This window comes from Motacilla alba, chromosome 18 (assembly GCF_015832195.1).
Source record: "Motacilla alba alba isolate MOTALB_02 chromosome 18, Motacilla_alba_V1.0_pri, whole genome shotgun sequence".
NCBI classification, from domain to species: domain Eukaryota; kingdom Metazoa; phylum Chordata; class Aves; order Passeriformes; family Motacillidae; genus Motacilla; species Motacilla alba.
This window is the reverse complement of record NC_052033.1, coordinates 20,467-39,750: the sequence shown is the minus strand read 5'-3', so window position 1 is coordinate 39,750 and position 19,284 is coordinate 20,467. Positions and strand designations below refer to the sequence as shown.

The following is a 19,284-nucleotide window of genomic DNA, read 5'->3' as shown; positions in this document are numbered from 1 at the left end:
ATCAGAAAAAGGACAAAGTCACAACATCAGAAGTCATAAAAATTGCACGGAGAGGGGGGAAAGTTTTGAAGCACTGATGATACAGAAAACTCTCCAGCACTTAACATGACCACGCTGGAAAACTGAACTTTAAAGGCTGAACTACAGGAGGAAGTTGCTGAAACCTGGCACTACAGCGGAACAGGGGGAGAAGGGGATCCAAGCGCACCCGCGAAAAGCTGAAACTTTTATCCGAGACAAGAGAAAAGAGGGGCGAAGGACAAAACTCGACCCCGCACAGCCGGGCCTCAACAAAGGAGTACAGCCATGCCACCCCCGCATGCCCTGGCCAGACCCCCCCTCCTCGAGCAGCAGCTCCGGCCCGGCCACTGGAGCCCCCGCCCTATGCAGGCACAACCCCCCGCACCCCGCGGGGCCGCCCCCGCAACAGCCGGGGGTGTCCCCGACTTTCTCCCACACACTGCGAGGCCGCCCCCGCCCGCACGGGCACTGGGAATCGCTCAGCTCCCGTCCCCGGCTCAGCCCGCCCCGCTCCCCCACCAGGGGCTGGGGCTTCCGCGGGGCTGAGGCGGTCGCACCACCCGCGGGCTCCGGTACTCACCAGCTCCTTTGTGTTTTCCATCAGGCCCTCATGGGCAGGAGCCGCCTGCTGCCTCTGCGCGCTCGCCCCAAAGACTCGGGCGCTGCAGGTGCCCGCGGTCGGGGCCGGGCCCGGCGGGGCGGGGATGGGCCAGGCAGTTCAGCCGCTCCGAGAGCCGGGAACCGACCAAGACCGACTGCAGCCGCCGGGACATCAACAACACGACCGCACGGCTGCGCAGGCGCGGACACGCCCCCGCCGGGATCGGGCTGCGCGGAGCGGCCCCACTGCCGCACGCCCCCCCCCCCCCCTCCGGGCGAAATCATTTGTTACCGGGGGTGGGCACTCCGCGCCAAGGCAGAGACCGCGGGGCGTAAGAGCAGCCGTGCCCGCCAGCGAGTGGAGATGCGCAGGGAATGTCCTGGTGAAGGGCCGATGAGCGGCCGGTGAGGGACGAGTGTTGCCTCTCGGGTCGGGGATCCCCCCCCCCGCTGTCTCGCAATGGAGCGGCCCAGCTGGGCCGCGTCACGTGGAACTCGGGATGGGCGGAGAGCTAGGGGCAAAGGGAGGCGAAGAGAGGAGTCACGTGATCACGGGTCGCCGCCGGGGGCGAGGGCTTAATCACGTGGGGCGGGGGTGGGGCGGTGTCATAAGCCTATCGCGGGCGGCGGCGGGGGCCAAACGGGGGGCACGTGACCGGGTACACGTGTTCCGGTTCCGGGTCTGTTGCGCGATGCGTGGTCTGGCGGCAGTCGCGGGGCGGGAGCGGGGAGCGGCAAAAGCGGGGAAAGCACCCAGAATGAAGGCGACGGAGAAAGTGTCTAAAGTGACCAAAGCGGGTAAAATGACAAAACCCAAGCGGACGGCGAGGCGGCTCCTGGCAGTGGCGAATCAGGCGGCGGCTGCCGAGGCAGCGCGACGCGCCCGCCACCTGAAGGCGCTGAGCTGCATGTCGGGCGCCGAGCGGGAGCTGGAGGAGCTGGTATTCGGCGACAGCCTCAATGGGGAGGAGGACGAGCTGCTGCGGCGCCTGGCCGGCCCTCGACGGGTACGGCACATCCAAGCCTGACCCGCCAGTGGCAGCCCCGCCCTCTCGCTCCCCGGGCTCCCAGCCGTGTCCCCGGTCACACGGTCCGTTTGGTTGTTTTCAGGTTACTGCTGCAGAAGGGAAAGGCCTCCAGGAAGAGTCCAGCAATGCGGGGGTGGAAAATGAAGCGAAACTTGACTTACTGCTCAAAAATCCGGCCTGGATAGATGAGGATGATGAAGCTGAGGAAAAGTAAGTTCAGGTTAGGTGATGGGAATTATGTATCACACTTGAGAGTGCTTGTAAGTGGCCCTGGTTTGAATGATGTCTGTGTTCTGTTTGTTTTTACCCTCTAGTGTTGATATGACCCATAAGTACAGGAAAGATTTAATGAAAAGTGGTGCCGAGACAACGCTTACTAAGAAAAAACTAAAGAAAAGACTTGAGGAACAGTGAGTTTCACTAATGTTTTTGTGGCTGACTATATTGATCTTTTTGTGGCTGACTGTATTGATCTTGTGATCGTTGCTTTTCAAAGTGGGTGCCAGGACGATGTTGCTAGACTCGTTTCAGTGGCACCTAGAACAGGACAAGGCACCGTGACCCTAAAGTAAAACACAAAAAGTTCCATCTCAACATGAAGAAGAATTTCTTTCCATGGAGGTTAACAGAGCACTGGAACAGCTGCCCAGGGAGGCTGTGGAGTCTCCCTCTGGAGACATTCCAAATACACCTGGACATGTTTGCATGTCACCTGCTGTAGCAGGGAGTTGGACTGGATTATCTCCCTTCCAAGCCAACAGTTTTGTAAGCTAAAATATATTTCTGTGACGTTCAAAGTCACTTTGCTCTGTATCCACTATTCTCATATGTTCTCTTTAAAGTTAGGGCTTCCTGCAGTATTTGCACTGTTTTAAAATAACAAATGATACTAAGAATAGTAAATAAAATGTGCATTAGCATTGTCTGGACTAACTTGTTTATTACTTGTATCAAAGTGCCCAAACTAATTTGTCTTTTAGGGAATTATACAAGAAACAGTGAAATCTTAATTTTTTTTAATTAAAAAGCTTGCATTCTGTTCTAAGTACAAGTAATCCTGCACAGTAATTCTGACTGTGCTTCTTCTAAGTACTTAACTCATAGAAGGAAATTACTTTTTCACAAAAGTTATGGTTTTTTTTCTTTTCCTCTTTTTCATAAGGTTTCAGCAAGCCATGGGAGGAGTTCCTGCCTGGGCTGATCTAGAAAAGAGGAAGAAATCCAGAAGGACTTTGAGTGATAGTAAATATGCCCAGTGCTGTTCTGTTAAGTGTTTCTGTTATTCCCTATTCAGCTTGCTAGAAGATAATTAGTTTTGACGTCTTCTTAGTTTCAGTAATATGATAATATGCTGGCTATGTCAGCTTTGTTCCTTCACTGTGCTTTAATTTAATTCATTTCCGTGAGGAATGTGTTGATTTTGCTGTGGGTACTTGTGCAATTAGCTGATTCCACATGCTTTGGTTTAATGAGGTGACAGTGATGAAGATGATGATCTGCTACGCAGCACTGGCAATTTCATAACGAGCTCAGAGTCTCTGCCAAGAGGGATTTTGAAGGTAAAGACAAACCTTATCTTTCCACTTCAGTTGGACTTCCATGCACACTTTGACTCTTGTTATGTGTAAAATTAGTGATTCTGTATTTGTTTCTGCAACTAGAAGCTTTAGAGGATAAGCAAATTGAACAGTTCACATGAAAGCATGAAACAATAAACTGAGGTGTATTGTTTGACATAAGAATTTTCTGCACTCTAGATAGCATCTTGTAGTAGGATTCTAATTTCTGCAGAGGGAGGATGGAATTCTCCCACAACTTTGAAGTGACTGAAATGATCTTTAAGAAGACAGCCTTAAATGAGTGTTTCTCACACAGTCTCCTACAGCTATCTCAGATGAGTCAGAATGCAGCTGGTTTTACACTCAGTTTTAATGCAGATAGAAAGGCTGGTGAATTCAGCCTGTGTTTATACTGGAGCAGCTCCCTGAACAGGCTGTGTGTGCTCTGCTCACGTCACGCTGCCCAGAACTTCATCATAGGCTTGAGGTCTTGTAGCATAAAGAGTAAATGGCTTTTCATTCCACATAAATGATTGTTGGGTTTTTTTTTTAACTGTCTGATCTCTGTTGTAGATGAGGACCTGCCTTCCTGCAAACCAGGAACGTTTTGCCAACGGAAAACTGGTGACAGTGCAGTTTCATCCTTCAGCTCAAGTGGTGATGACAGCTGGGCATGATCGCTCTGTGTCCCTCTTCCAGGTGAAGAACTTCAGTTTGTACTCTGCTGATGGTCACTAACATAGAACCTTTTTTTTGAGTGTACATGAAATAGCCTGGAATGGTAGACTTTGTTTTCTCTCTTCTCTGCACACAGTCAGTGGTTATGCAACGTTTGTGGTTACAACAGAAATTCCTTAGTTAAAGGCATCTTGGAAGGAATTTCCACCTGTGACTTCATACCAAGCACATGCAGAGTACTGGCAAACTCTGTGTCTCAGAGTTTTTTTTGTTGTGTTTGAAGAGTTGTGTTTGAAAATGTTTGGTTTGAAGTGACAAGTACTAAGGAGATTCTTTGTTCCTAAGTTGTTTGGAGAGCCTGTAATGGGGGGAGCAGCCCACTTTGCTTTGAGATTACAAAATTGCTGTGAAGCCCTGTTGGGAATGGAGGGGCTATGCTGCAGGAAGAAGGTGTTCATCCTGAGACACTGCTGGGCTCATCTGAAAATGAAAGATCCTAATTTTATTTAGGAATTCTTAGCATGGCCTAGTGTCACTGTAATGGTCAGACAAGTGGAATGTGGTACTTTCACAGAGCTGCAGGACAACCCAAATCAAAGCAGATGTTTCCATTTAGAAAAAGCACAGTAGAAGTGATTATTTGAACAAAGCACAGGCAAGATGAGGAAGGGCAAGAGGTGTGAGGTCTATCAGAAAGGCAGGGAGTGCCTATTACATGAGATGAGGAACTAAAAACCAGATCATTTGTAGAGAGAGGAAGAATTTAAGGCTTCACAGTGGTGTACCTCTTACTACTTAAGTCTCTGCTGAAAACTTGGTATGATTTTTCTCTGTAAAAGTATTTGATATATTACTCAATATGACAGCCTGGTTTGTTACTTTCTTTTTTGAAGGTGGATGGTATAAGGAACCCAAAAATACAGAGCATCTATTTAGAGAGTTTTCCAATTTATAAGGCTCATTTCAGTGTGGATGGAGAACAAGTTATAGCCACTGGTACTCACCACAGCATGTTCTTTGTGTATGACATGATGGCTGGGAGTATTACCCCTATCCCAAAAGTACGAGGTATGTTTTCCAGCTCTGAGTCTCTGGGCACAGTTGAAGCTGTCCCAGATAGCGATGGCACATGAATTTCCTTTAAAACAAAGTGCAGTGGGTTGTTGGAGGTTGTATTTTTAACTTGTCTTCAAGAAAATAAAGTACCTTTAGTGTTAATTGTTTGGCATATTAATTTTCACACATGAGCAAGGATGAATTCAGCTTCTCTGTGACAGCATATTGCAGAAATGGAGAGCCGGAGTCAGGTTTTAGTCATATTCATCCTACCTCTAAATATTGAGGCCAGAGAATAAATTGCACCAATTTCAAGTTTCAAATCTCTTTTTAAAGGTGTGGAGGAAAAATTCCTCAGAAACTTCGAACTCTCTCCAGATGGATCATTTATGCTGCTAATTGGAACTTCAGGTTACCTTCACTTGCTGTCCATGAAGGTACTTTCTCTTCATGGTCTAGCTTTGCTTCCTTGGTGCCTTTTCCCTTTTGAATCTGCTTTTATCTCATCTGCAAGGCAATCTAACTTTCAGCTGAAGCCAAGGTATGACACATACTGTGACAGCCCTCAAAAATGTGCTGTGGAATCAACCCACTGCAGCTTTAGGGAATTATTTTGGACACTCTGAGACTTCATTCCCCAGCTCCATGGGGCTGGTGGAGCTCAGAGCAATTCCATGGGGTTTTCAACTTAAAGAAGTCATGTGTCATTGCTGTATTTCAGCTGCTTGCACGATACTGTGCTGGCAAGAGGAATGGAAACAGCATGGGAACAGGCACCTGGGGGTGGAAGAAATATAGGATTGCTTTTTTGGGAGTCATTCTAGTGCCTGCAGCTGTACTCTGTTCATTAATCATACCAAACACTGCTTCATAATGCATAGAGCAATCTTTCAGCTGAATTTTAAAATGCCTTATGATGACAGGTGGATTTGTTTTAAACTTTCACAGGGAGAAATACTTTTAACGGAGAAAGTTCAGTTTTGTATAACTCGGGCCCTTCAGTGAGGGAGCAAACAAGTGTTTGTTGATCCAGCTGCAGTTAGACTCAGGAACTTGTGCTCTGTTCTGCAGGCACTGACAATGTTGGTGCTGTTCTCTGAATGTTGGGGTAGATAACTTAAGATTTTTGTGGGACAGGAAACAACTTTTCTGTAGATTTTTGGTAGAATCTCTGTCAGCATTGTTCTTCATCCTGCAGACAAAAGAACTGATCAGTACTATGAAGGTGAATGGAAGGTGCACAGCCTCTGCTTTCACCCCAGACAGCAGTAAAATATACAGCTATTCAAGTGAGTATTGCAGCAGCTCTAATAATAATTCCATTTAAATTGCATGAGTTCTTAGAAGTCACTTATAGTTTTAGAAAAATAGTTTAAAAAATTTATGCTAGTATCTCTCCTAAAAATACAACCAAGTGATCAACCATTAAAGAATGGAATTAACTATTTTAGTATGCCTTTACTTGTTGGGTTTTTTTTAAATAGCCTATATTTGATAGTTGTAAATGAGCTTCTAGTTGTCGTCTAATTAATTTTGTTTTTAGCAAAATGGACTAACAAAGTGATGTGTATGTGTGTTTTCTCTAATGTCTTTCATTCTGCGACCAGAGGAAGGCGAAGTTTTCATTTGGGATGTGAGAAGCAGAAAGAGTCTACACAAATTTGAAGATGAAGGTTCTTTGGAAGGAAAGTGCATTGCTGTTTCAAAAAATAACCAGTATGTGGCATGTGGGTAAGTGACTGAACTTTGACAGCTTCTTCTGCTATCATTTTGAAGTTCTTCAGTGGACCTATGGGTGGCTGGTGAGAGTGTAGGCACATAGTTTGGTTCTAATAAGTGAAGAGTAGGCATGAATAGATTAATATTCCCTATTTTATGGTAATAATTACTTTTCTCTTTGTAAATATAAAATACCGTAGTACACCTGAAACAATAGTAGTAATACTGGTATTACTATTGCCATGTATGGGTTCAGCAGTTAATTTTGAAATCACACTGACTAAAATCACAAATTCTGTAACAGCAATGTTGATTCAGGGTCTTCTCCCTTTTCTAGTTCTCTTCCCTGTACTCTAAATTTGGCTTCTGCAAGACAGTATGTTAGCCTTTCAAAAGGGGCTTCAGCTCAAAGCCACAAGCTGAAACTGTTTCTCCAAATTTACTGAGATGCAGTTTCAGCTAGTGTATGGATTCTTTTAAATGAGAATAGCAAATAAATAGAGGAGTACAATATATGTTTTCCTAGCTCACTGTAGAAGAGGATTTTAAAGGGAGCTTATGCTACAGTTATTAAAAAAAAAAAAAAAACAAAACAAGAACAACAAAAAAACCACCAACTTCTCCGCCCCCCCAAAAAAAACCCCAAACTTGAAGTTCTTTCAGAATTTTTTTATACTAAGCTCTCCTTGCTTTGAATTCATCCTGGTAAGAGATGGACTCATCAAGGCTCTCCACAGTTGAGTCTCTTATTATGTAAGAAAAAAGAAAATCTAATCCAGCAAAAACCTGAACTCCTCCACTAGATACTGTTATAAACTCCAAAGGAAAATCAAGCTCCAAACAAAATATTATTGCAGACTCCAGTAAATAATTAGAAATTACCTTTTCAGGTGAGTAGTGGCTATAGATAAGAAGACAGTATATACTGGAATGTTACTTTTCAGTATAATCTTTGTTCATTTTGTTCTTTAGTTCATCTTCTGGAGTTGTAAATTTATACACTACTGATGCCTGCCTCAAAGAAAACCGTCCTAAGCCAGTTAAGGCCATAATGAACCTTGTTACTTCTGCCACCTGTGTGACCTTTAATCCCACCACAGAGATTTTGGCAGTGGCTTCCCGTGACACTGATGAGGCTGTCAAATTGGTATGTTCAGCTTCTTTATTGCAATATTTCTTTTATATCTTGCTCAAAATACTGCTGGTGGGTGACATAATAAAACTGATACGAAGCAGATAAAATACTGCAAAAGGTGCTGGACCAACTACATCAGGACATGGCCAAGACACACTGCATTTACAAGAGTATAATTTTATTTTCGTTAGTAAAGTTGTTCTGAAAATAATCTTTTGTAGTTTAGTTTACCTTTTTACATTTTTAAAATGCCCTCTAAAATGCCTGGAAGTTTTTGAGGCCAGGTTGGACAGGGCTTGGAGCAACGTGGTCTAGTGGAAGGTGTCCCAGCCCACAGCAGTGTGTTGGAACTGGATGAAAACTCTAAGGTCCCTTCTAACCTCATCAGTCTGTGATTCAATTTCAGTGCTGTAAATATAGCTCAGCAACAATTGTGAGTTTTCAGCAGCTGGTAACTGTAACCATCTTACTATGGAGGTTTCTTTTTCTGCCAGCCTTATCAGAATTCTGGCCAAAGTGGAACTGTTGAATTAATCTGAGGATTTGTGGGCCTGAGAATTGCAATAATTGGTTCCATGATGTGTTCCCTGCTCATTTTCTCCAATAGACTTCTATATGTAGAGTCATATAGGGTAGGAATATAACTGAACATTTGAATTTAACACTAGGCTTCAATTATAGATTTGTAGTTTAATTTTATTTTTTGTGGGTTTTTTTTCCCAACTTTAAATTCTGACCTATTTCTCAATAGGTGCACCTTCCTTCATATACTGTATTCTCAAACTTCCCAGTCTTCAGAAAAAAACAGATTTATCTTACTCAATCTATGGACTTCTCTCCTAGAAGTGGATATTTCTCTGTAGCAAATAACAAAGGCAAAGCTTTGTTATTTAGGTAGGTATTAAGTTAGGTCCATTAATCCCAGATAATATGTTTATGTTCTGTAAGATGGGGCAGATGACTGTAAGTGATAAAGTGATTCCTGATCTGAATTACACCTGATGAATTGCTGGAGTGTGGAGTTGGCTTTCCCTGCTGGAGAACAACCCATGTTCTATGTCTGATTATGCAATATACCCTATTTCCATACTTACTGATTTTGCTCCCTTGCTGGTGTGGTCAGGGGTGAGGAGCAGGGCTAACTTTAAGCAGGAATTTTTTTTTTTGTTTTTTGCAACTCACAACTTCATGGTGCTTGAAAAACTGCTTAAAATTAAGTTGAGATTTTAATGATTCATCAAGACAGGGAAAATTTATAAAAATATTCCTAAATATGAATAAATCTTCTGATTTGTCCTCTATTTGAAATTGAACTGCATATTATAATGGCACTTAAGTTATTCTAGCAGGTGGATGATTGCTATCTGTTACTATATCTATGTTTCAGATTAGCTGAGGATACTCAGTGACACTGCTGAAGAGCTATAGTTTCTTTGTGTTGTCCCCTCAACAGATTACTGAGAAGTTTTAAATCTCTCAATTTTTTTTTCTTTAGGCTGAAACATTATTCATTTTTCTGAAAGAAGATACAGGAGAAAATGAACCAGTAACTGAGGTGAAAACAGCACTAGAACTGTTTAAAGTGTTGGCTTGAGGAGCCTCAAAATTTTCATTTTGCTGCCTCCACTTCTTTATAGATGGCAGGAAGAATTTCTTAGCCCTGTGTGATCTGTCCTGCCTGGGACACTCAATGGGCTGGAGTAGGACTGGCCTTGTCACTCTCAGCTTTTCTGATAACGCAGCAACTTGATAGTTCAACTAAAAATCGCTGTCAGCTGGACTGAGCTGATTATATTTAAGTCAAACTCAGCAATGTTGATAAACAGCTGCAGGCTGGCAGGGACTTGGTTTGATTCTGTTCTGGAGTATTGTTAGCCCACAGCAGTCTGCATCATTTCAAATTCCCACTACAGGAATTACTGAAGTTTGAAGTATAGTTTGTGTGCAGATACGATTTTATTGTGCACTTGAATGTCTTCTTGGGAAACTGGGAAATCTTGTAGCCTTGACAAAAATACACTAGATTGACAAAAACTGTGTTAATGAGGGGAGGCTGAACTTGTTTAGACTGGAAGCAGCTCTGACTGCTGCATATTAAGCTTGCATAGAATTTTGTGATGGCTCAGTGTTTGGAAAATACTAACGAAATTATCTCTCCTGGTCTTTCCCCAGGTTTTGTAACCTTCAAGATAAAACGATGCTGACAAAATCAAAGGTTTTTTTCAGTTATTATTTTTTTATTTTATATGGAAGCTACAAAATACTAATAGAATATATGTATTTTCAAATTTGTTTGTTCTAAATAAATGTACCTAGTAAGTTTCCAGGCAACTTGTTTCAACTTATTCCAATACTTCATTTAAGCTCACAAGTGAGATTTTATTGCTTGGCACTCAAGCTTGTGTCTTCCAGAAGTGCTTGAGTGTCTTAATTATTATAATTACGTGAAATATTCCAGTGCTGAAATAGAAATTTTGTGCAAACTGACCTCTGCTCCATGCATTTAACAGGAGCTTTTCCGTCAGCCTGGTTCACTTGAGGCTGGGCTGGAAAAAGCATTTTGCTGTCTGGAGAAGCCCAGTCCCCTGGGACCTTGTTGATGTTGGTGTTGCAGCTCAGCCCAACTTCCCAGCTTTAGCTTCAAGGTGCCCTAAACCAAGAGGTGAAAAAAAACCCACCCTGTTTATGCTTTCCAGCCTCCTGTGTCACAGAAACAACTGCATCTAACATGGGTTTAATTCTTAAGGAAAACCCCAGTCTTGTCTTTCTGTGAAAGCAAAGAATCCTGAGTATCACATGATTTTTAAATCAGTGGTGAAATTGTAATACCATCAGGATCCCCAAGCTGGGACTGGGGTAGAGGGTCTGCCGCTACTTCTTCATCTGCTGCCAAATCCTGCTCCGTGGTGGTGTTTGCAGGTCCCCAGGACAAGGGAAGAGATGAGGAATTTGACTCCATGTTTCAGAAGGCTGATTTGTTATTTTATGGTATTATATTGTATTAAAAATATATACTAAAAGAAATAGAGAAAGGATAGAGACAGTAGGCTAGAGAAGAATGCATAATAAAAACCTGTGACCAGAGTCTGACACAGCTGGACTGGGATTGGTCATTAAGTAAAAACAATTCACATGGAACCAATCAAAGATGCACCTGCCACATTTCACAGCAGCAGATAATTATTGTTGACATTTCTTTTCTGAGGCTTCTCAGCTTCTCAGGAGAAAAATCCTGGGAAAGGGATTTTTCAGAAAATATGACAGTGACACTTCTCTCTTCCTGAGGTGGCTACCTTGTTCTGCTTAAATTAATGAAAAAAAGGTTGATTAGGGACCTGCTACAGTAAAACCCTGATTTAAGAATAAATTGTGTCTCATGTCTGACCTCTTCTCACAATGGAAGTTTTTGGGAGGTAATAGCACCAGTCAAGGTGTTCCAGTAACCAGCACTGAAGTCATTAAGACTTCAGTGAAAGTGGCATCCCAGAAGATGGATGTACTGTACTCTGGGCATGAGAAAAATTAATTGTATAGCCACGTCAAAAGATTTTGACTATAGGGCCTATTGGTGAATTCTTGTCATGCTATTTTGAAAAATAAAATACCCCATATTAGGTTTTTGAAGTGTTTTTGCCAGTGATTCATTGTAAGATGAGAACTTGAATTCATAAGTCTTGGAAAAAGCAGAGTATGCTCTGGAGGTGTTAAATTGAGTACAGTGTTTAATCTTAACCTAAACTGAAGACCCTACAATGGAAGAGTAAAATTAAAACACAAGCACACTTTTAAGATGCAGTGATTAAGATGCTTGCTGTAGGATTCTTCTGTTATAAACAAATCTGGCTGAAATCTGTCTGGGACTGAATCGCCTCAAACTGGGCCAAGAGACATTTCTCAGACAAAGTCTGAGAAGCAGGTAGTTTCTTTATTCATTGTGCTGGGTGCACAGGGGTATCTCCTCCTAACAGCACACACACAGTTACATAGCAGGTTTCAATATATGGTCATACTTTATGCATATTCATAGTTTTCCTTAGAAAAGGTGTGGTTATGCAAGCTATTTCTTAGAACTCATTATTATCATTAGCGCACATGAAGTGCAGGCACAGTGCACCCTGGTGGTCACTGAGGAAGGCTCTGCGTCTTCCTCAGTGGTCCCCTGATGCAGGCTGGACCTCTTCATCCCCATGCCCTTTTCACCTTTCTCCTCTAGGCATGACCAATCTCCTATTAGCTGGTTCAGGGATTTTCTTGTTGGTTCTAGCAAACTCTGTCCTTCATTTTTGCAAGTTCTGTTCCCTACTTCTCACCAAGTTTCATCCTGTATCTCTTGTCGCTAATTTTTGCAAGCTTCTATATTGGTTAAAATGTATTTTACTCTTGCCCAAGTATGCCTAGACACAATGCTTTTAACCCTTTCAGGACTGAGACCTGAATTTCAGAAATCCAGGTGCTGGAAGTGGTTTCTGACTTCACTAGAGGGCAGCTCAGCATCACTTATGGAACACTCTGCTGTTGGATGATACTGACCAGTTTGTCCTGAGACAGCTCTGCTGATGGGAGAGGGTTTGGTTGTGGTTAGCAAGTAATTCTCTTTTCTTATCATCTCTGTATTTTATCATTAAGTAAAGTTTAAGTAGTGTGACTTCATCCATAAAATTATTAAATAATTTCAAATGAAAGATTTTTAAAAAGGTACATTTTGCCTGTTACCAAATTTCACCGAAGGTGCTGTGAAGGATTTTAATGCTGTTTAATCTAATGCTCTACTGAGCATTAGATTACTTTTTGCACCATATGCGCTTCTCCAATGTACCCATTTGAAAGCAAAATGCCCAAATTCAGCAATTCAAAGCCATACAGCAAGTCATTGACAGGTCTGGGGTTAGAATTTGGGAATTACTGGGTCCTGGACTTGTTTAGTTTAGCTGAACACAAGGAATTCCTGCTGTTTTTTCCAGCTCATCTTGCTGACCTCTGGTTGTAAGAGGTCAAAATTGGATGGAGCAGGGGAGTAAATGGAAAAGGTGTCATAAAACCGAGGTTCTATTAGCTCTTGTATCACTGGAAATGGCTTCAAATAGTGGCAGAAAGAAAGAAAAGGGTAAACATTTATTTCTTGCAAGATGTGTGATGCAAGTTGCAAATTTTAAGCTTTGCTGAGTAACTGCCCTGCAGGAAAGTTTAAGCTTTGTACTAAATAAATTAATTCTTGCTGCTGCATATTTATATTCTGGAAGACACAGTTTATTGCCCCATCAAATGTAAAATAGGGAAGACTTGCTCTGAGAAATAAAGGAAACCTCAAGGTACCAGTTGCATTCTGTAGTGGGTTTTGAGCAATGACACTTTCCTGTACTTAGCAGGTCGTGAAAGTTGGATGATAGACAAGAAGCTGAAACCACTACTTGTGTGTCTGGAGATACTTATTTGGAAAGGTGAATTACTGTAAAGTACACTTGCTCTGAAAAGGTCAGCTGTTTATCGGTTTGCCAAGAGTTAAAAGTACTTAAGCTTCTGACCTATTTAAAATTTCTGTGTTTAATTCTTTTTGATCCTACCATGGCTTTTTTTCACCCTGCATGGCTTTTTGTTCCCCAGCACTGCTAAGCTCCAGTTCTTTTAATGAATTATTTCTCTGCTTTTCCTCTCCTTCCATTTTCCTTGGTAAAATAAATTGTATTGATGTAGCCCATGAAATATTTATCATGGTACCCTTTCCCTTTCAGGCTGTGATCTTGTCTGATTTGGTAAAAGTGTTATAGGTAATAAATTATAAAGCCAAATTATTAATTAATAAAAATAGATTTTATTTCGTGACCGAGATACAGTCTCCAATAGCCACAATGAAAAGGGACATCGTTGAGCCTGGGTTCGGTGCTGGGTGAACTCTGATACAACCTCTATCACATTGGATCTCCCCTCTTCACGAATTCCATTTCGTCGGGTTAGCTTATATACAGTTTTTCTTGCCCGAGGCAGAATTCCTCTGTAGAGAACATTTTAAGCAGACACTGGTCTGAGAGACCTGCTTGCACAACCCTGCATGCGTGCCTGCTAGCAGAGATGTGCTAGCAGAGATGTGCTGCCCTTGGACAGACAATATAAAGACACTTGCCAAGATGTGCCCAAGAAAAAGGGATGTGAAGCAGGATGTTCTAGGGATGTAAAAAGAAGAGATGGGGCAAGATGTTCTACTAACACTTTTGTCAAGATATGCTATGTTATGAATGAGTGTCAAAATTCATATTTATTAGAGTAGAGGAATAGATTCAGAATAGTATAAAATAAGGTAGATAGATATTAAAGTAAAAAGGGATAGAAGGAGAGTAACGTCTGGACATGTTCTCAGGGAAATACCCAAGAAAAGTCAGTCTGCAGCAAAACACCAACACATACCATACCAATAGACTCTATTTACATGTAAAACACAACAGGGACAGTTGGTTTCACGATTGCAGCCACACAGGGAATTACGCCATCAGCAGCACACCTGGATCCCCCGACTGAAGGGAGGGAACACACTGCTTAGAATTTTAAAACAGTTCTGGGAAACCTCTTGGTTTGCAAAAGAGATTTCCAGTAAGAACTGAGTATCGGAATTCAGAGTGATGATAAGGATATCTCTCTCGGGATGTGACTGTGTATTGTTAAGATTAATCCTGTCTAGCACAAGACCAGAAGTCGATGAATTATTCCCGAAGACATCGAGGACAAGACCACCTCCCATCAGATACCATTCTACTGGACCGGAGAAACCTTTGAAACTTGTTTGGTTATGAAAAGGACAATGGACTTCCTAGCCCGCGGCAAGAAAAATGGGATAAAAAGACCTACATGGAGAAAGCTCGGTGTGCTTGCTACACTCCGAAGCTGCCAGTGCTTGGAGCTGTTCAGCGCGACACCCAGGGTCTATTCCCGGGCTAGACTCTGTCCGATCCGTGGCTTACCGAAATTTTGTCAATTTGCGCGAAATAAATTTTGTACTTTGTTTTTATATCATAATTTGGCTCTGGCAAATTATTGATAAAATCAAATTGGCAATCTTATCCACAACATGCTACATGACCAGAGATATGTTAGCTCTTTGCTTTGTAACCAATCAAATATATTCCCACATCGCTGAACCCTGCATTACCACATAAATGTACCCTCAGATTTGCAATAAATGAGCATTGATCATTACTTCCATGAAGATTGATCTCTGACTCTGGGGCTCCTCTCTTCCTCTCTCTCTCTCCCCTTCACCCCCTCTCCCTTATTTTTCCCTTTATTCCTCCTGTTCTTTTCTTTGCTTCACATATTCATACAGTTTTTTTCTCCGTCCTGTGCTGGACAAAGCCGTTTCTGGGAAGCAATGAATTCTGATGTTGAGTTAGGGAACTCAGCATTGGGATGCATGTTCCTGTGACTTCGGCTATCTGGATTGTAGACAGTTATCGAGTATTCATTGCTTGAGTGTTTCCTGAACTGCTCTCGAGAACGAGCCCATTTCCGTAGGAGCTACACCCTTTGGCTTGCTAATTCAGCATTCCTCTCTGCTGCCATCTGTGGTTTTGCAGTTTTGTGAGGCAGTCTCTCTAGCTTTGGCGTGTGAGTTTAAAACCTTTAAGAATATTTCTTACAAGCATCTTGCAAGCGTAACTAATTTCTCATATATTTCTCGTATATTTCACATAAGCACGAATTATCCCAAGTCATGTATTACACAAGCTAAAGATAATTAGGCTGGTTGGTGCTTAGAAAAGGAAACCTCCAAGAACAAAAACCCTGTCTATATACCTCTCCATCTCTCTGGGAGCCTCTCAGGAATTCCCCGGCCAGCCCCAAGTCGGCACACAGTGGGGGGGGGCAACCCCGAAGCGGGCCGACAGTGGGGGGACACTCTCGTGCCCCGAGGGTACTGATGGCTGTTAGGCTATTTGCCTTTGCAGCAGAAGAGACACAGGGAGACAATGGTAGAGGATAAAAGGCTGACCCTCAGCAGCGGCCAGTCCAAGGTTTATTTAGAGCCCCCGAGGGGGTTCCTCACCTCAGGGGGGCCCTCTAGCTCAGAGTTCTCGAAAGGAATGCTGAGGTCACTTTTAAAGGATAGGAGGAAATAGAAGGTATATATATTGCTTGACCAATAAAGTCCCTCCAGGCATGAGACCATGGGGAATGGACATTTGAGATAACGTATAGGATAGTACTTGGGGGGCTGACTCCTGGCCTCAGACTAATCACTCGACAACTTTGTCCAAAAGTTCTGGATACAGAGGATGGGATATTTGAGTGACTGACAGGGAGCCAGTGCGGGGATTTGGGGATGACCTCAGCAAAAGAGAATGATTACATAGGTAAAGGGAAGGGGTACAATCTGGGGTAAACCATTTGGGAATAATAAGGGGATATAAAACAATGCGATTACAAAGTATTCCAAAATATAAATGCACACTACAACATATATGGTAAAGTAATGCTGGGTAGTTAGAATATTATTGGGTTTGCAACTGTCTGTCTTGAATTTGTCATTTGACCCTGCACCTGTCTAGGAGCTGTGGTTGTGGTGCAGGCATAGCAAATTCTTGAAGGTCTGATTTTTATTTTTTTTTTATCTCCCATATCTCATTCAATATGCAAGATTGCTGCTTTCAAAATTCCTTGGGAAGTTATGGTTCTGTAAATCCCCTCCATGTGGAACTGTTTCAACTGCTACATGATTTTTCCAACTGCTCGCTGATCAGACAGCAATTTAGGTTCTCTCTGTGGATGTGCTGAACCCATCTAAGGGCTGTGACAATCATGGCTCACCTTGGAAAGGAGCTAGTTTCTTGCCAAGGGATGCTTCTCAAAGTATTACAAGGCCTTTGGTCCTCCTCTAGATTCTTTTTTTTTTGGCACTAATTTGTTAGATTTACTGAGAGGATGTTGTAGCCAGCAGGAGAAAAGCGGCACTTAACATAAGTGATCAGCAAATCCCAAACTTTATTGACAGCCACACATATTTATATTGGTGTTAATGAGACTAATACATATTGCAAAAAGTGAGCTCATTATTGGTTAGTTGCTTATCAGCCAGCTACACCTACTTTTGCATTCTTGTGATTATACTGTTACAGCTTTTCTGTGTTTCTTCAAATTTCTAACCTAAGGTCATCATCCTCCTTATCCTGCTATTGTACCAAGGGCACAACATCCCTGTCTTACACTAATTGCTAGTTCCCATGCTTATCTCCTTCTTGTTTAACCAACGGTATTATGCCGCCGTGACCTTTCTCAGCTAGCCAGCTGTTCACAAAATCCTCCACAGGAGGATGCAGAATTCTTCAAGCATAATTGTGGGAAAGAATAGAGGCTGTATTTGGAATCCTTCAAGTGTGTACGTTTCACTTGTAGAAAAAGCCAAGACTGAATGCTGTTTCCAGCTGAGTGGAAAAGCCTTTTTTTGTGACTTTTATTCCTGGTTTAAGTGATGTGTGACATCAGCCCTGAAAGCAAATGGCTTACTCTAAAGACACTGAGGAATTCCGCAATGCACATATTATAATGGGGTCAATCAAAAGTTTTAAATTTTACAGTTAAACTTCCCAGACAGACATAGGTAACTTTAATGTTAGTCTAAGTTCTTGGAGATTTGAAAACCTATTTGAAACTCAGGACTATAAACCAAACTGTTGTAGGATGTGGATTATGTCTCTTACTTTCTTCTAGCTTTTGAAAAAATGCTGCAGCTTTGCACTTCTCATCTTGGAGGTTGTGAAGCTGAATCCGTGCTGCTCACATTCCTCAAAGTGTTTGCATAAAATTCAGGATAGGCACAAAAAAAGGTGCAGGTGGCTGTGATCTGAAAAGAAGCCAGTGTTTTATTTAAAACTCGTCCTTTTGTAATGTAAAATGCAGTGGCCATTTGTATTTACTGCAGGTGCAATGTCCACTTGATAGTTGTAAGGTGAAGGCTGTATGTAACTTCTGTCAGTGTCCTGACAGAGCTCAGCAAGACAAAGTTAAAATGTTCCTGTGTTATTGGATTGCTATCTTCTGTACCTGCAGCCCCTTCAATGTGAGGCTCCAGAAGGGCTTTGTTAAGCCAAGGATGTAATTTAATTACATCACATAGTAAGCAATACTAAGCTTATCTCAGGGGTGAAATAAATTACCCCAAATGAGTCAGAAATGGGAATTTCAGTGTATTTTCTTGACTTCTTGTAACTTTTTTAAAAAACCCCACTAGATTAGCTTGTCTCTCTGAAGGCTGTGCCTTGTTCTGCTCTTGCATGCACTCATGCTATTTTCTTCTCTACTGATTTGCAGTTCTTGGATGATACTGAAGTTATTCCACTGCTTCACCAATCTGTTATTATTCCCCAGATACTTAAAAGTAACTTTGCTGATGAGAATTTGTGAAGAATACTGATTCTGTGTGAACCGACACCTCTATTGGTATTTTGTACTAATCTGTTAGCTCTGGCAAGTTTCTGCAAAAATGTTCATCTTACAGATGTTCAGTTTGTAGCAGAAAATTCAGTCTTGAGCAACAATTCGTAAGTTCTTTGTAAGTACAGATGAAATTGCAATCTGGGAACAGGGAGGAGAGTCCTGTGGGAAAAATAAATGCAATAAAATAGTCTAAAATTTTACAAGGGCCATGTAGAAAAAATGTAGTAAGAGCCCTATAGAAATATATTTCTTTGTTTTAAATGAAATAAATATCCTGCTCTCTGCCTCTCTAATAATGCTTAGAATTGCTTTTAGCTGAGTTTTTTCTAAGGTCCTAAACACTTTGCAAGCACCTGTCTTCATTCTGTATGAGATGCATTAAATAAAGACTTTAAGAGATGGAAGAAACTTCTCCCCAATCACTGAGCAGCAAATATGTACACAAAACCTGAAGGAATGGTCTCTTGGATTCCATGAGGCCCTGCTGTGTTACTAGGGAGCCTTTGTTCCATATTTTTCCATTCCATCACAATGGTTTCCAGCATTCTATGAGGCTGCTACATGAAACAGTGGACATTTGCTTCCATGAGATTCCACAGTATTACAATAGTCTCTGGGTTCCATGAAGCCCCTCTTTGTAACAATTGAGACTTGGTCCTATATCACCAGAGGGGTCACCAATACTCACCCAAGGGGGATCTGGGACAGACAAAGTTGATACAGAAACTCCATGAGCAGAAGGAATGAAAAGGCTCTTTATTACTAGAAATCCACAGTTCTTATAGAAACAATGGTGGACCAAAGACCTGATTGGCCTTTAGGAATCTTCTCTTACCTATTGGTCAAGAAGGGACAACTCCTTCTTGTAAACATGTTTGACAAACAGGGATTGCCTGCCAGGGGCAGAGATTGAGATAATAATTGTTTTAATTCTTTCTCTGAGCTTTCTTACAGCTTCTCACAGCTTCCCAGGAAAATCCTGGGAGAACTATGTCTCTCTCTGTTCAAAGAATATGTGATTACCACAGTCCCATGAGATTCTACTGTGTCACAATGGTCTCCTGGCTTG

At 42.1% G+C, this 19,284-nt stretch overlaps 2 protein-coding genes across 12 annotated transcripts in view; one reads left to right on the top strand and one right to left on the bottom strand.

Annotated features, from left to right (window-relative positions):
- MBTD1 (mbt domain containing 1) overlaps positions 1–1,142 on the bottom strand; it is a 35,788-nt gene extending 34,646 nt beyond the window's left edge. For 4 of the 10 annotated variants that reach the window (XM_038157031.1, XM_038157022.1, XM_038157026.1 and 1 more), the window contains exon 1: positions 602–1,141. Coding sequence is in view for 9 of the 10 variants with exons in the window: in XM_038157022.1 (XP_038012950.1) it covers positions 602–622 (21 nt within the window). In the remaining variant the exon portion in view is untranslated. Of the gene's footprint in view, positions 1–601 lie in introns of all 10 variants that reach the window. The other 6 variants (XM_038157021.1, XM_038157023.1, XM_038157027.1 and 3 more) reach the window with 3 other exon arrangements.
- A 140-nt stretch (positions 1,143–1,282) lies between these two features.
- On the top strand, positions 1,283–14,965 carry UTP18 (UTP18 small subunit processome component). Of its 2 annotated transcripts, XR_005259373.1 has the most exons (16): positions 1,283–1,628; positions 1,732–1,859; positions 1,964–2,059; positions 2,812–2,891; positions 3,123–3,208; positions 3,782–3,907; positions 4,780–4,954; positions 5,279–5,379; positions 6,141–6,231; positions 6,550–6,673; positions 7,634–7,808; positions 8,548–8,690; positions 9,292–9,351; positions 9,969–10,011; positions 10,307–10,458; positions 12,219–14,965. XR_005259373.1 is itself a non-coding variant. In XM_038157401.1 (13 exons), exons 1-13 carry the CDS (start codon positions 1,314–1,316, stop codon positions 9,314–9,316), a joined length of 1,665 nt encoding a protein of 554 aa, XP_038013329.1. In that variant the 5' UTR covers positions 1,283–1,313; the 3' UTR covers positions 9,317–10,283. The 2 variants fall into 2 exon arrangements, 1 of the variants encoding a protein (XP_038013329.1); XM_038157401.1 differs by lacking the exons at positions 10,307–10,458; positions 12,219–14,965 and having other exon boundaries at positions 9,292–10,283.
- The last annotated feature ends 4,319 nt before the right edge of the window (positions 14,966–19,284 follow it).